The 14,437-nt window shown below is 40.9% G+C and overlaps 1 protein-coding gene across 3 annotated transcripts in view; it reads left to right on the top strand.

Moving 5' to 3' along the window:
- Positions 1-14,437, top strand: part of LOC143817064 (phosphatidylinositol 3,4,5-trisphosphate 3-phosphatase TPTE2-like) — a 90,899-nt gene that overhangs the window by 55,861 nt on the left and 20,601 nt on the right. For 2 of the 3 annotated variants that reach the window (XM_077298154.1, XM_077298155.1), the window contains exons 3-7: positions 1,427-1,501; positions 2,162-2,209; positions 5,171-5,332; positions 7,172-7,291; positions 10,410-10,509. In XM_077298154.1, coding sequence (XP_077154269.1) covers positions 1,427-1,501; positions 2,162-2,209; positions 5,171-5,332; positions 7,172-7,291; positions 10,410-10,509 — 505 coding nt within the window. The remainder of the gene's footprint in view (positions 1-1,426; positions 1,502-2,161; positions 2,210-5,170; positions 5,333-7,171; positions 7,292-10,409; positions 10,510-14,437) is intronic. The other variant, XM_077298156.1, reaches the window with a different exon arrangement.

The following is a 14,437-nucleotide window of genomic DNA, read 5'->3' on the forward strand; positions in this document are numbered from 1 at the left end:
TGTACAACTAAACTCAATAAGTCAAGGGTATTTTTTTCTCCTTTGTAGTCTGTCATATTTCCCCCTGTGAGGGGATCTTCGTACTACATATTCTATGTCATTCATGTTATTTTGATGTTATCTGCAATAAAAATTGTTGAAACTAAAATTAATGCTTATTAGTAAGCAATATAAAAAAACAATTTAAAATCAGTACAAGGTTCAAGATTGAAAGAAAGACGAGAGCTCAAAATATAAATGTAAGCAAATAGGTAAATGTTCCAAAAATTTAAATGATATATCACAAATGAATATATAAATACAGACTTAGGGCTCTTTCAGATGTCAGTGTCTCTGGGAGGTGTGGTGACAGCTTTGACACGTACCGCAGACACACACGTAGACCCATTCAAGTGAATGGGTCTGTGTACACGTCAGTTTGTTTCCACGGACCGTGTTTGAACCACAAAATAGGCAAATACACACAGAAAAGTCCCAGCAAAATACCCAAGATGGTGCAAGTTTACTCTTCCGCTGACTTGCCGGAATTAAAACCAGCTGTGGCTTTCAGAGCCAACTACTCCCACCTGTGTCACACACAGAGAGGAGGTAATGAAAAGCTTAGGAAGCTGACAGTCCATTGAGGTACAAGGCCAGGTGACCAGAGGGTCAAAACCTGGCTTCTCCGAACATCTCCATAGAGACAGGTGATCGGTGGGTCCCAATCCTGGCTTCTCCAAACGTAAACATGGGACTCAAATGACCAGTGGGTCCAAATCCTGACTGACCAAAAAATATCCATGTGTTCAGTGATGGTCAATGGAGCAAATCTGTATTCTTTCAGCCGGGGCCATGGTCCCCTAAACTGGCATCCTGTGGAATGTCAAATCTGTGTCCCTCATGATGGTGCCACGATGTTCTAGCAGCTGTCTTGTAGAGTGTTCCTGGATGTGGTTTTGTAAAGAGTCTCTTGTTCTTTGGATCTTTGAATGAATTGTTACAGAGGCATATCCCCATTTTATAGTTCACAACTGTTGTCCTTCAAGCCATCATCCACAGGTCAAGAGGAAGATGTGATGAGATTAACTCACAATATTTGAGTATGTAATCAATTTGAAGAGTTTTTATTCCTGTGATTAGCAAGTCAATGAGCCAGAGTCCCACACAATAGTCAATCAACATATTATGAAACATCCATTGTTCCATGACCCTGCATCCCTCTAAATAAAGCAGACAATAAGCTGTAGGAGCTGATATAAGAGGAAAACAACAGACATTCAAACATATAAAAACTAAACGTTTAAGACTCATATGACCACAGTATATGGTTCTTAACCAACTGAAAATGCTGTAGATTTCTGGATAATTAAGGTTAGATGCTGTGTCGTCAAAGTAATTACTCATTATTATTACTCTTAATACTATTTCTTTCCTTTATGTAAAATAGGTGTAAAAAAACAGAAGAGAAGGTGCAGATTGATGATGGGAAGAATGAAACAGAGGAGCCAGCAACATGTAGCAGGTAGGTGTTGACTGACTGTAAAGAGCCTTTGTCTACACATCAATATACATCATATATTATATATTTGCATGTATTATTATAAGAGTTCTTGTGTAACACAAGCCTGATAAATGATATATGTGACCGGCTGAATGTGACAGATATCCATTTCAGAGCGTACTAAGTAAAGGCATTAGTATTATTAGTTTATTTATATAGACGGCAGCATGCAGGAAATGTGACAAAAAGACACATCCGGCCTTATTTATTAATAACAGTAAAAAGGCCAACATTTCGGATTTTAAAATCATTTTTCAAGCTGGTGTTATAAAGTATTCTAATTTACTGAGATAATGACTTTTGGGTTTTCATTGGCTGTAAGCCATAATCATCAACATTAACAGAAATAAACACTTGAAATAGATCACTCTGTTTGTAATGATTCTATATAATAAATGTGTTTCACTTTTTGTATTGAAGACATGAATTAAATTAACTTTTACATGATATTCTAATTTTGTGAGAAGCACCTGTATATTAATGCAGCCTGTTGTTGATTTATGTGGGGCACTCATAGGTCCTACATTATTATATTACATTATATTATGCTGTACATAGAGAAGTATTTGTCTTAGATTTATGCTTTTTTATTATTTCATTTTACTCTGTCTTGATTTTTAGCAAGCTGAAGAAACTGATTGCTCCTTTTGTCACGTCATTTGGATTCAGGTAACGGATTTTCTGTATTAGCTGAAAGTCGTGTAAAAGGAATTAAAAATAGTAATAAATTAAATAAACAATCCATTTTTAGTTCAGGGATACTCAGACTACAAGCTGATCAGTGATGGGACCTTCCGCAAGTTTCTGTTTTTCACTAAAGGAGCACAGATTAACCCAAAGGCCTCATTCAGACGTCCGTGATATTTTTCAGACTCAGAAACACGGACTGTTGTTCATCAGTGTTTTGGATTCAAAATGACAACTTATCCCCCTCCCAAAAAATGAAACAAGCGCTCATGTAGCAAGAAAAAAAAAAGTTATGAATTTTGGAAGAAGGAGAGAAAAAGCAAAAATATAAAAACAAAAAATGCACAATGCTTCAGGGGTTAATAAATCCATTATTAAATATGGCGATATCTGACTGATGTAAGGACAAGATAAAAGTTCAGTTACACATTTAACATAAACCATAATATCCGCAAATGTGAGTGCAATGCAGGCAAATACCAAGAAGGAGTCTGTCCTTACTCCTGGTTCAGCTTCAACCGCACTAGACAACATTTTGCCAGCGAGGGAAGTATTTTAGTTTACAAAACAGATGAATCGTAGACTTAGGTGGAGCAGAGATTTCCATGACAGAGACGAAGAACGACATCTAAAGCACAATGAAGTTTCCAGTATTGATGTTTATATTGTGGTGACTTGAAAATAAAATGAATTTCTATGACTATTTCAGTTTTGTAGTTTGGACAGATATCGGGGTAGTTACTCTGAGTAGTATGTCAGCTAGAAAAGCATGCCAGGCCACCAACCTACCCCCATACACATAAGGGTATGCCCATCTCCAAGATCCTATCCCTATATACAGCTCTGGCAAAAATTAAGAGACCACCACATCAAAACCCTGTCATGGGCAGCCCAATCTCCAGACCTGAACCCCATTGAAAACCTCTGGAATGTAATCAAGAGGATGATGGATAGTCACAAGCCATCAAGCAAAGAAGAACTGCTTACATTTTTGCGCCAGGAGCAGTGTGAATGGCTGGTGGAAAGCATGTCAAGACACATGAAAGCTGTGATTGAAAATCATGGTTATTCCACAAAATATTGATTTCTGAACTCTTCCTGGGTTAAAACATTAGTATTGTTGTTTCTAAATGATTCTGAACTTGTTTTCTTTGCATTATTTGAGGTCTGAAAGCACTGGTTTTTTTTTTTTTATTTTGACCATTTTTTTTTCTGAAAAAAATACAAAATTTATTGCTTGGAAATTCGGAGACATGTTGTCAGAAGTTTATAGAATAAAAGAACAATTTACATTTTACTCAAAAATATACCTATAAAGAGAAAAATCAGATGAACTGAACTTTTTGCAGTGGTCTCTTAATTTTTGCCGAGCTGTATAGTAGGTGTAATAATAATAATATTAGAAAATACCTCTAACTATAAATGTAGAGTAGTTCTTCAGATTTGCTATGTCGCTTACACCATGTACAGGGCATTGCAGTAGTTTAGGTATCCATAGTCATAAAGTGACAATTAGCTCTTAATGGTAGTAACGATGGATACCTAAGGTCCTGCAATGCCCTACAAGGGGAAAGTGACATAGTGAATCTAAAGAACTGTACTTTATTTCTAATTGGAGGTATTTGATAATATTACTAGTATTACATTTAGTACTTATTGGGATAGTATCTTGGACACGAGAATACTCCTTTAAACCAGCTGAACTTGCAGATATTGATGGGTTCGGCTGACGACCTGTGTATGGGGGCGCCTGACGACTGATGATAGGGAGAGATGTCAGTCTCGCATGTCTGATTTTGGACTGTCGACCGCATTGTCCTCCCTGAGATAAGATATGTGTTGGGAGTGTATGGGCGAGTTGGCTGAGATGGCTGTCGGCCGAATGATCAGCTGGAGAACTGTTCAGCCAACAGCCATCTAATGTGTGTAGCCAACCTAAAGCCCCCCATACGCTTTCAGTCATGTAAAATAAATGAGGTGGTACTCACTCTCTCTGGGTGCAGGGCCAGCTCTCTTCTGTTGCTCAGTTCTCTTTTTTTTGGCTGCTGCAGTAACATCATGTCAACACAGAGCGTCACCGCTGCAGCCGATCACTGAGCTCAGCAGCTCGTGCTGTATAAATTGGAAAAGCAGCATAAACAAGGATTTGGCAGACAACTACTAAGAGTGTGTAGCACCTTAAAGGGGTTGCTCAAGACTCAGAAATTGCTGACCTGTAGGATATCAGATCGGAGTGGGTCCAATACTTGGCACCACCATCGATCAGCTGCAGATATATACAGTTTGGATAGCCAGAACGGCACAGCTCCATACACGGTGTAATGGCCGTTCTCAGGTAGTGAAGCTTAGATTACACTCACTTCCTTTAATAGGAGCTAAGCTGCAGTATCCAACAATGGCCTCTACACTGTGTACGTCGCTGTCTGTGCTGTTCTGACTATATAAACTGTGCGCATCTGGCTGCAGCGGGGGCTGCAAACAGCAAATCCATGGGGGGAGGGCTGAAGGTCAGATATTGAGGACTATAAGTCCCTAGACAACCCCTTTAAGCCTTAAGCTGCCCAAACTCATTAGGTAGTTATCAGCAGAATATATTGACAGGTCTAGTTACATTTGATGAGATTTATTAAGATTCTGGTGATTTCTGGCGATCATGCACATGAGATAAAACAAGTATTGGTAAAATAATCATGATCTGCCAATGATCTGCAGATAAAGGGCTCGTAAATCCACTCCTATGCGATTTCACCTACATTAATAGGTCACCAGACATCAGACATAGACCCCTATACTCCTCTCCTGCTGTGGTTTTCTATGGCTCTCGCACAGAATACCTTTTTTTGAAAAATTGGTCAAATGGGTTATATTCAAAGCAAGAACCATTTACAATTATCTATTGATCGGATCACCAGAGCTGAACGAGATACCTTGTTTTTATTTCAGGGTATTCGGGGTTCTCCTCATCTTCGTGGATTTTGTGTTTGTAATCGTAGATCTCTCTGTTGTGGACAAAAGCAAAGAGACAGCGACCATCATATCCAGCATTTCCTTATCTATTTCCCTCTTTTTCCTGATGGATGTTCTGCTGCACATTTTTGTGGAAGGGTACGTGACTAATACCTGTACATATTTGGTATATGGTAAAACTGATATTGTAAAGAACACATGCTGAGTTTCATCAGATTATTGAAAAACCTTATATATCAACTTGATGGTAAAAATGGTAGAACGCACAGCTGAGCATTCAGCCAAAGTACATACATCTCCAGGGGTGTAACTACAACAGGTGCAGGGGTTGCAATCGCAGATTTAAAATATTTGGGGGCCCCGTTGGAGCTTTCGCATCAGGGCCCATGAGATTCAAGTTACGCCACTGTACATCTCCATACATCTGTGACCTCGTCTCCCGTTACTTACCTGCACGCAACCTCCGATCATCACAAGATCTCCTTCTCTGCTCCCCTCTTCCTACAATCGCATACAAGATTTCTCCCGTGCTTCCCTCATACTCTGAAACTGTACCCCAACATATCAGACTCTCCCCTACCATGGAAACCTTCAAAAGGGACCTGAAGACCCACCTCTTCCGTCAAGCCTACAACCTGCAGTAACCCTTGCTCCACCATACCGCTGTACAACCAGCTCTACCCTCACCTACTGTACCCTCACCCATCCCTTGTAGATTGTGAGCCCTCGCGGGCAGGGTCCTCTCTCCTTCTGTACCAGTCGGTGGCTCGTTTTGTTCAAGATAATTTTATTTGTCTTTGTTATGTAAATCCCTTTTCACATGTAAGGTACCATGGAAAAAATGGCGCTATAATAAATAATAATAATAAAAGTATCATCCACACGGGCCATAAAACAATAAACATTAGTTGTGCTAATGACTGTTCCAGCATTCTTAAAGGGTGTTTGTCACCCCAAAACACAAATGAACCTACTTATATAGATAATTAGGGAAGTTAACCCTTAAATCATATCTGTAGTATAGATTTCATTATTTAGCAGTTGAAAAAAAAAAGGGTTTATGTCATATGCAAATGAGGGCCCTTTGTGCACCCTTTATATAGTCAACAACTCAGCGCACCATTACACCCCTTTAATATGCATTTTGAGCATCTGCCCTGTTCTTGATTGACAGCACTTGCTTGCCAAGAGTAAGCACTGCCGGAACTCAATCCAAAGGAGCCTAGCGGCGCTCAGACATTTTCAGTACAGGGGCACGCGCAGAGTGGTTACGGGTACTCTCTCTATCTCCACACATATATATGAACTAGTAGAATTCATTTTTAAAGGTTGTCCCTGATTGCTGGAAAAAAATGGCTCAGAGCTAGAGATACTTTAATAAAAACTCCATTACTTAGCTATTCATACCCCCACGGCTCCAGTGCTGGGGCTTCAGCTTTCTCTGCTGGTCCTGGAGTGATGACATCACGTGTAGTACTCACATGACCACTGCAGCCAATCACTGTGTTAAGCAGTCGCATGTTATACATGCAAAGATCCATTGTCAGCAGTGGTCTCAAGAATGCTAAATATAATCAATGTAGAATAAGTAGGGACCACTGCAGTGCCGCTATAGAGCAATAGGGGATTGAATAGGTAAGCAATCGTTATTTATTATATTAGCACATTTCCAGCTTTTAGCCAGTTTTGTGAAAATCCTCAACCAAGCCTTTCAATATTATAAAGAACGAAAGACCGTGGTGGTTATCATTAGGAAAGTGTAAAAGGTCCCTATGAATTATTTAGATGGTGACCTGCAGTGGCTTTTTCCATTTCCTCGTATTTCTCCATTGTTCCTGGCACTAATCACATATCAGTCTCATTGTCCGGCTCTCTTCTCTCTCTAGCTCTTTGTCTTATGAACACGTCACGTGCTGAATTGCTGATGTGATTTACTCCATTAACACTTATTTTCGTGTTCCCATATTTGTCTTCCAGATTCCAGAAGTACTTTAGTGCTAAGCTGAACATCTTTGATGCTGCAATTGTTGTGGTCACTCTCATAGTGACGCTGATCTACGCATTCACAGATTTCAGCGGCGCTACAAATATTCCAAGGTATAACGTTATTTTCTGAGGCATCTTTTAAAGGGAACCTGTCACCTCAAATTGGCGGAATATGTAAGTGCCTTTTTTCTGGTCCGATGGGCGGCGTTTTGTCTTCATTTCTCCACCTCATCCGTCCCTGTTGTCCGCAATATGTTCGTGAATTTGAGTAGGTGCCCTCCATAGTTCACGCATGCGCAATGCAATCTTCGCTCGCGCATGCGCAGTATGCTTTGCTCAACTATAGGCAAAGCCAAAAAGTATTACTGCGCATGCGCCCGCGCATTATGTCGCAGAACACAGCAAAATACTTCCGGGACATAGTGCCCTGGCGCATGCACAGTAATGCTTTTCAGCTTTGCCCGCAGTTGGGCAAAGCATGCTGCGCGTGCGCGAGCGAAGATTGCATTGCGCACGCGTGAACTATGGAGGACAAGTACTCTAATTCACGAACATATTGCGGACAACAGGGACGGATGGGGTGGAGAGATGAAGACGAAACGCTGCCCATCGGACCGGAAAAAAGGCATTTACATATCCCGCCAATTTGTGGCGACAGGTTCCCTTTAATCTGAAGAAATAATTTGTGTAACAAGGTACAAAGTGCAGCTATAAAGATTTAATGCTGTTATTTTGCAGCTATACGACTATCCCAGATTAGTAATGTGTGTACAGTGTATTCAGTGGGACTATTTCGCAGCTAGCGCATGTGCTAGAAGGGCTATCTGAATTTGTTGGGCTGATCTGGACTGCCAAATTCATGAACTCATTGGTCCAAATTTTTCCATTATAAGTGAGAAACAGACAGATGAACTGAAAGTCGCAAGCTAAGGTTTGATAACTGATAGCCATATGCCCCAGCCCAGGATCCACTATATGTACCACCGTAAATAGCCGCTAACAAGCAATGGCTCTTGCTCGGTTGGACTTGAGCCTTCCATGTATTACACGTAATTCCTAATTTCTGGAAGTGATGACTCTCCACATAGAAGGGTTCTCTGTGCAAAGACAAACCTATTTTATGCTCTCAGATTATCTCTGACTCCTGATAACTGTATAAATAGATATCTCCAATGTCTTATCATATTTTTCAGTCTTTTCCTTTTTCTGCGGCCTAGGTTTTCAATCTGTAGTTCATATAAAGCTTGTTCAATCTGTGTCTTAAATGAGAGGTGTACTTTCAAGAAACTCTGCATAAATCAATAGTGTATGTTAATATAACAAACTTTGCAATATATCTTATTATCTTATTTTTCCACTTATGAGACACTTCTTCCCCTTCCTGACCATCCATTCTGAAAAACAGCTCAACTCGGTTTTGCTCAAGACAAGATAAAATGCTAGCACAGTGAGGTGTAAGGTTATTTCTCCTAAGGAAAGGGAAGATAAGAGTGAAAGGGAGAAACAGAGTTTAGAAAACAGGCAGATGGAGGCAAGTTGAAGGCAAGAAGGGCCGTAATGAGCTTTCTAACAAGTCTTTTACCTTAATCCAGAGCTAGATTCACATTTACACAGCTCAGTACTGCGGTACAGTTTCTTCAATGCTGCTGCTTCTCTCTGTGTACTAAGGAAGGAATAGAGGAAATCCCTCTTTGTGTGCTGTGCTTTGTGTGGGAAGAAAATAGCTAGCCTCCACCAACCAGCTCAGAGTCAACTGTAAATTAGAGATAAAGCTCTAGAGCAGAGGTGTCAAACTGCATTCCTCGAGGGCCGCCAACAGGTCATGTTTTCAGGATTTCCTTAGCATTCCACAAGGTGCTGGAATCATTCTGTGCAGGTGATTAAATTATCACCTGTGCAATACAAGGAGATCCTGAAAACATGACCTGTTGGCGGCCCTCGAGGAATGCAGTTTGACACCTCTGCTCTAGAGGATAAAGATTGTGAAAACAAAGGATTCAAGTCATGTAATAGTGTCTTTCCTCATGTACACACAGCACAGCTTATTCTAAAATTCCTTTAAAATAGGTACTCACTCTGCGCTTACACTGCACCTTTAAAGTGGATCTGCCAACTCTTCTGACATGTCTGTTTCAGCAAATTTTTGTATTATTCTTGGAATATCTTTTCTTAGTACCTAATGAATGTAGCCCGTAGTAGTTAAATGTGGTTAAATTAGTAAGTTTTTCAACTTACCCATATATTTCAAGTGGTGTTCCAACCTTCAGCTTTCCCAGTTTATCTCATTGCATTTTATAGGTGCATCATTACATTGGAACACTTTTTTTTACTTGTACTTTATCACATTAGGATATATGATAGTAGACCATTTGTTGATATGTGATATACAAGTCTACAATAACATAATGTCTATGTCTCTAATGGCAGCAAACATTTTACAAAACGTAAAAAAAATATTATGCCTTGGTCATCGCACAGTTAGTTGTCATCAAAAGCCAGTTGGCCATTCCAAATTCTGGGGTTTTAATGCTTGTCCCAAAATTCAACTTGCTTTATAGCAATCTAGGATTGAATAAACCCCCAGATACAACAAAGGATATTAAGAAACAAGTTTTCCAAGATGGTAGTCAATAGAGTTAAGCAAAAAGATTGACAGGACCCTGTCTGATGGTCTAATTTGTGGATGCCAGAGCAGAGCCTGCAAACCTCCTTCATGCATGTGCCTTGCCACAATGTAACTAACCAAGAGGCGCCAGGATGTTGTATGTAAGTGGGGGTTCACAGGGTTCTAGTATGGCAGCCCCAGGTCAAGGGTCTTGTGACTCTTTTTGCTCAAATCTAGTGATCAACGTTGGTATTCTCAATAGGGAGAGAGGAAAAAATCTAATTATCTACCATTAAGACAAAAACATTAGGTATGGAAAAATCACACAATTCCTTCCTTTGATATTTGGTGTTGGGAAAAAGCCAGGACACTTGATGGGCTGCCTGTCATACCAAAATCCAGCCAAGTAATAAGTATGGCCACGTTAAGGAAAATTTGCATATTCTTACTTTCAAATATTAGAAAATTGCACCTTTGTTCTTTTAATCAATGGATAAAGGAAGGACAACTGCTGATTTGTTTCTTCAAGGTACTTACGTTAATATATAGTCATTAATATCAACACACAAAATACATGCAAATATGCACCTATCAATTATTGTAATGTTTTTTTTTCTCCTGTAGACTGGTAAACTTTTTCCGAGCCTTGAGAATAATTATCTTGGTCAGAATATTCCGTCTGGCTTCTCAGAAAAAACAGCTTGAAAAGGTGACTCGTAGAATGGTGAGTAACATGTTACTTGGTTTCATAGTAATTCGATTTTATTAGTTCACTGTGATGTAGTTTGTAATCACCTGTTCTTGGATCAGATGATCTATTCATATAAAAGTTACACAGAAACTTAACCTCATCACTTTGGCAGCACCGGTCCGAGATTACTGTCTTTGCTGTGAATGGTCAGTATTCACCCAAGAAGTCATGTGTCAAAAGATATTGTGGTAGAACTGATTCAATTCCTGAATTACCTGTTGTATGTTATGTGCAGGATCCACTATTGTTTTCTAAAATGCTTTGTTTGGGTAATAAGTAGCGTTGAGCGAATCCGAGGATGTTCAGGTTCGCCGGGTTCTAAAAAGTTGACCTGAACTTGACCCCGGACACCGAACCACATATAGGTCAATGAGTACCCAAACTTCAGTGCAGTAAAATGCTCGACGTAAGGGCTAGGGGACTGCAAAAGGAAGACAAATGGGGGGGAAGAGCAGGACAATTAACCTCCAAACAAATGTGGGTAGGAAAATGACATAAAGGGATTATTTCACCATTAGCAATACTGGTAAAACAGGAAGTAAATGAATGACATAAAAACATTAACAGTGCCCCCAAGGAGACTAAGGCTTGCTACCGCCAGTCCAGTTAAACATTTCACCCACAGAGCATGGGGGAGAGTATCCCAACAAAAACAGCTTACAAACTTCACCCCCAAACCATGGGGCACAGTAGCCCCACAGAAGCTGAAATTCAAATTTCACCCACAAAGAATGGGGAACAATACCTCCAGATAAGAGGATTAAAAATTTCAACATAAGAGCACGAGGAACAATACCCCCACATAAGATTACAGCAAATTTCACCCAGAGAGCACGTTTTCACATTTCCCTGAGAAAGCTGATTAAAAATGTCATAGCCAGACAAAGGCACAGTACCCCCACAGCTCAAAAATGGCTGCTCTAGTAGCATAAGTTACCAATGCCGCTGATGAAAAGTTGGTAATATGATCTTGGATCGATGGTCTGGAGTGGTGGTCTGAAGCAAAGCTTGCTACTGTCAGCCAGCTAACAATTTTACTCACAGAGCATGTTTACACATTTCCCCCACAGAAGATGATAATAAATTTCACCCACAGAGCATGTTTACACATTTCCCCCACAGATTGTTATCTCCGTTTTTCAAGGAGACCCTCAATCCTGGACCTTCTCACTTCCATCCGACTCATTGTCACTCCACCAGTCGGTGGATGGATTTTTCGTGGCTCTTGGCCTCGTTTATGATGATCCAGATCGGGTGTCCCTTGCAGAGTGTAAACTTTGTAAGATCCAGCAGGGAGACCGACCGGCAGAGGAATTTTGTTCAGAATGCCGTAGATGTACCACTGACTCCCACTGGAATGATCCTGCCCTTAGGAGTCCATTTTGTCAGGACTCCTTTATTCATGGATTTTACTACGGATCTTTGTCCTCTGGTAAAACTGTTATCGTTGCATGTGGACAGGTGGACGTGTGGACACGTACTCTTCCACATGTGGTTGTAACTATGGCTCCTGCTAATATGGACCCTATGACATGGTGGTGCTGTATGCTGTGGTGTACCCATAAAGTTTTGCCACATTTCAGCCATGCTAACCCTGTCTTCTGAGGTGCCTCTGTCTTGTTCCACTTAGCCCCCCCGTCAGGTGGGAAAAGTATTAGTAGTTTTTCTACCAGCGTGTGCTTGTATTCATGCATTTTGCTATCTCTCGCCAATGACGGAAGTAATGATGGTACGTTGTCCTTGTAACAGGGATCCAGCAGGGCGGCCACCCAGTAATCTGCACTGGTAACAATACGGACAAGTCGGCGGTCATTGCGCAAGGCACTGCAGCATGTGTACCAGTCTGCCCAGAGGCGATGACAAGCTATCCTCGCTGGGAGGTGTATCGTCTGGGTATTCTGCACCCCCACAGCTTTGCTCAAGTGATGCCTGTGAGCTGATCTGAGTGCCACCCTGATGTGAACATGGTTGTTCCTCCTCATCATCATCATGCTGTTAAACTGTCCCCTGGCTGTACAGTTAGGCACCTGGTTGATGTTGGAATAGTAACCCACCCTCCGAGCCATGTGTGGACAACAGGCCCGATAACGGTGTGATTTAGGTCTGCTCCTCCTACTGCTTCTCTTCCTCCTGTGCCACCACTGCATCCATCATGGCCTGAATTGTTTTTTTCCAGCAGGAATATAAGTTGCGTAATAACGCTGATGATGGTGTCATTAGCACTCACCATATTGATGGAATATTTGAAGCTCCCACAGACAGTGGGGTGCAGAGTATACACGGTGGCTTTTAGCACAGTACTACAACAGATATGGGTTGCAGAGTACACACAGCTTTTTTTTACAGAGTGCACTGTCACTATCTGTCCCTCACTCCAGTTTCATCCTATCCCTGCACTAATGAGAGCATAATGGCCGAGACACTCGTGATCCAGCCTTTATATAGGCCGGGACATGAGCTCATGTCAATCACAGCCATGCCAATACTTGTGATGGCTGTGATGGCTCCGGAAGTGCCCACAGTCTAAAAGCATGATGATTGGCTGCGCTGCAGTTTTTCAACAAGCTTTATTAGACATTTCCAAACAGGAAACCGGACATACAGTAAGAAGTCTGTGTTTGGAGTTCAGTAATGAACACCAGGTGTTTGGTACAACCCCAAACTTTCCCGTACGGGTTCTCTCATCCCTAGTAATAAGATTAAGCTCTCATGATGAGTATTTGGTGAGTTTTTGATATTGCAGATTTTCTGCACCATTTCTGCACCTACTGTATTACGTAGTAGGTTACTAGTGTTTTTGAGAAAAAAAATATGCACATAAAAGACTCATAAAGAGAAACTGACATGTTGTGGATTTGAAATTCGCACCGCAGGTCAGTTTACGCTGAGTATAAAAGAAGCGCAGTGGGCAGGAGATCTCAATAAATCCCATCCACTTTGCTGGAACTGTAAGAGGCTGCATTTTTGACACAGCAAAAATACACAGCGTGTAAAACTCCCGAAAAACTCATAATGGGCACACAGTCTAAAAGGGTCTTATTATTTTAAGGAGAACCCATTGCTGCTCCCGACATGTTTGTATTATTAATTAGTTGTATTCCCCATAAAATACCAATTCTGGATAGTTTTTTTATTCTACCTTTGTGTTGGGCTGTTGCTCTGTTATTCTCTTAGAAATCTATTAATAAATTGGGAATTGGTTTTACCACTCAGATTGTCTGCTCACTTTGACCCTGTCCAATCAGTGGTAGGGCCATACTGTGTAGAGACACAATTCCTTGGAAAGAAATGCAGCATCCAGCTGCTCATTTATTCATTAAAAGGAGGAAAAATAGGAAACTTTACAAAATACTGTTATGAGAAAAGATGCTCCAGAATTGTTATTTTCGTTGGCAACACAATAAATATTTTCTTAAAGAGAACCCATCGCCTCCAAAAACACTATTTACCTGCAGATTTATTGGTAATATGCAGGTAAAGTAGCATTTAAATCATGTCTGGCTTCTCTATTGGAGCAGCAGCTACAGGGAGAAAATGAAGTTTTATTCTCCCTGCAGCTGCTCGCTTCCAGTCATCGGAGCAGCGCAGGGAGCGGTTACTGTCACCACTGACTACACAGTAATTATGTTATCGCTCCCTAACACATTGATGGACAGTCTGCTCAGCATTGTATCTGTGCTACGTTTATACGTAGAGTCTCTGTGCAGACTAGGCCGTCAGGGTGCAGGGGGAGTGATCACAGCGCGTTCACTGTATATGCTGTTTCAGCTTCATCCATCACCTGCATGAATGGAAGTAAGCGGCTGCAAGGAAAAGAAAACTTAGTTTTCTCCCAGTAGCTGCTGCTTGTGTAAGGTAGCCAGACATGATTTAAGGCTATGTTCACACTTTGCGTTTTTTG

This window comes from Ranitomeya variabilis, chromosome 3, assembly GCF_051348905.1.
Source record: "Ranitomeya variabilis isolate aRanVar5 chromosome 3, aRanVar5.hap1, whole genome shotgun sequence".
In the NCBI taxonomy this organism is placed as follows: domain Eukaryota; kingdom Metazoa; phylum Chordata; class Amphibia; order Anura; family Dendrobatidae; genus Ranitomeya; species Ranitomeya variabilis.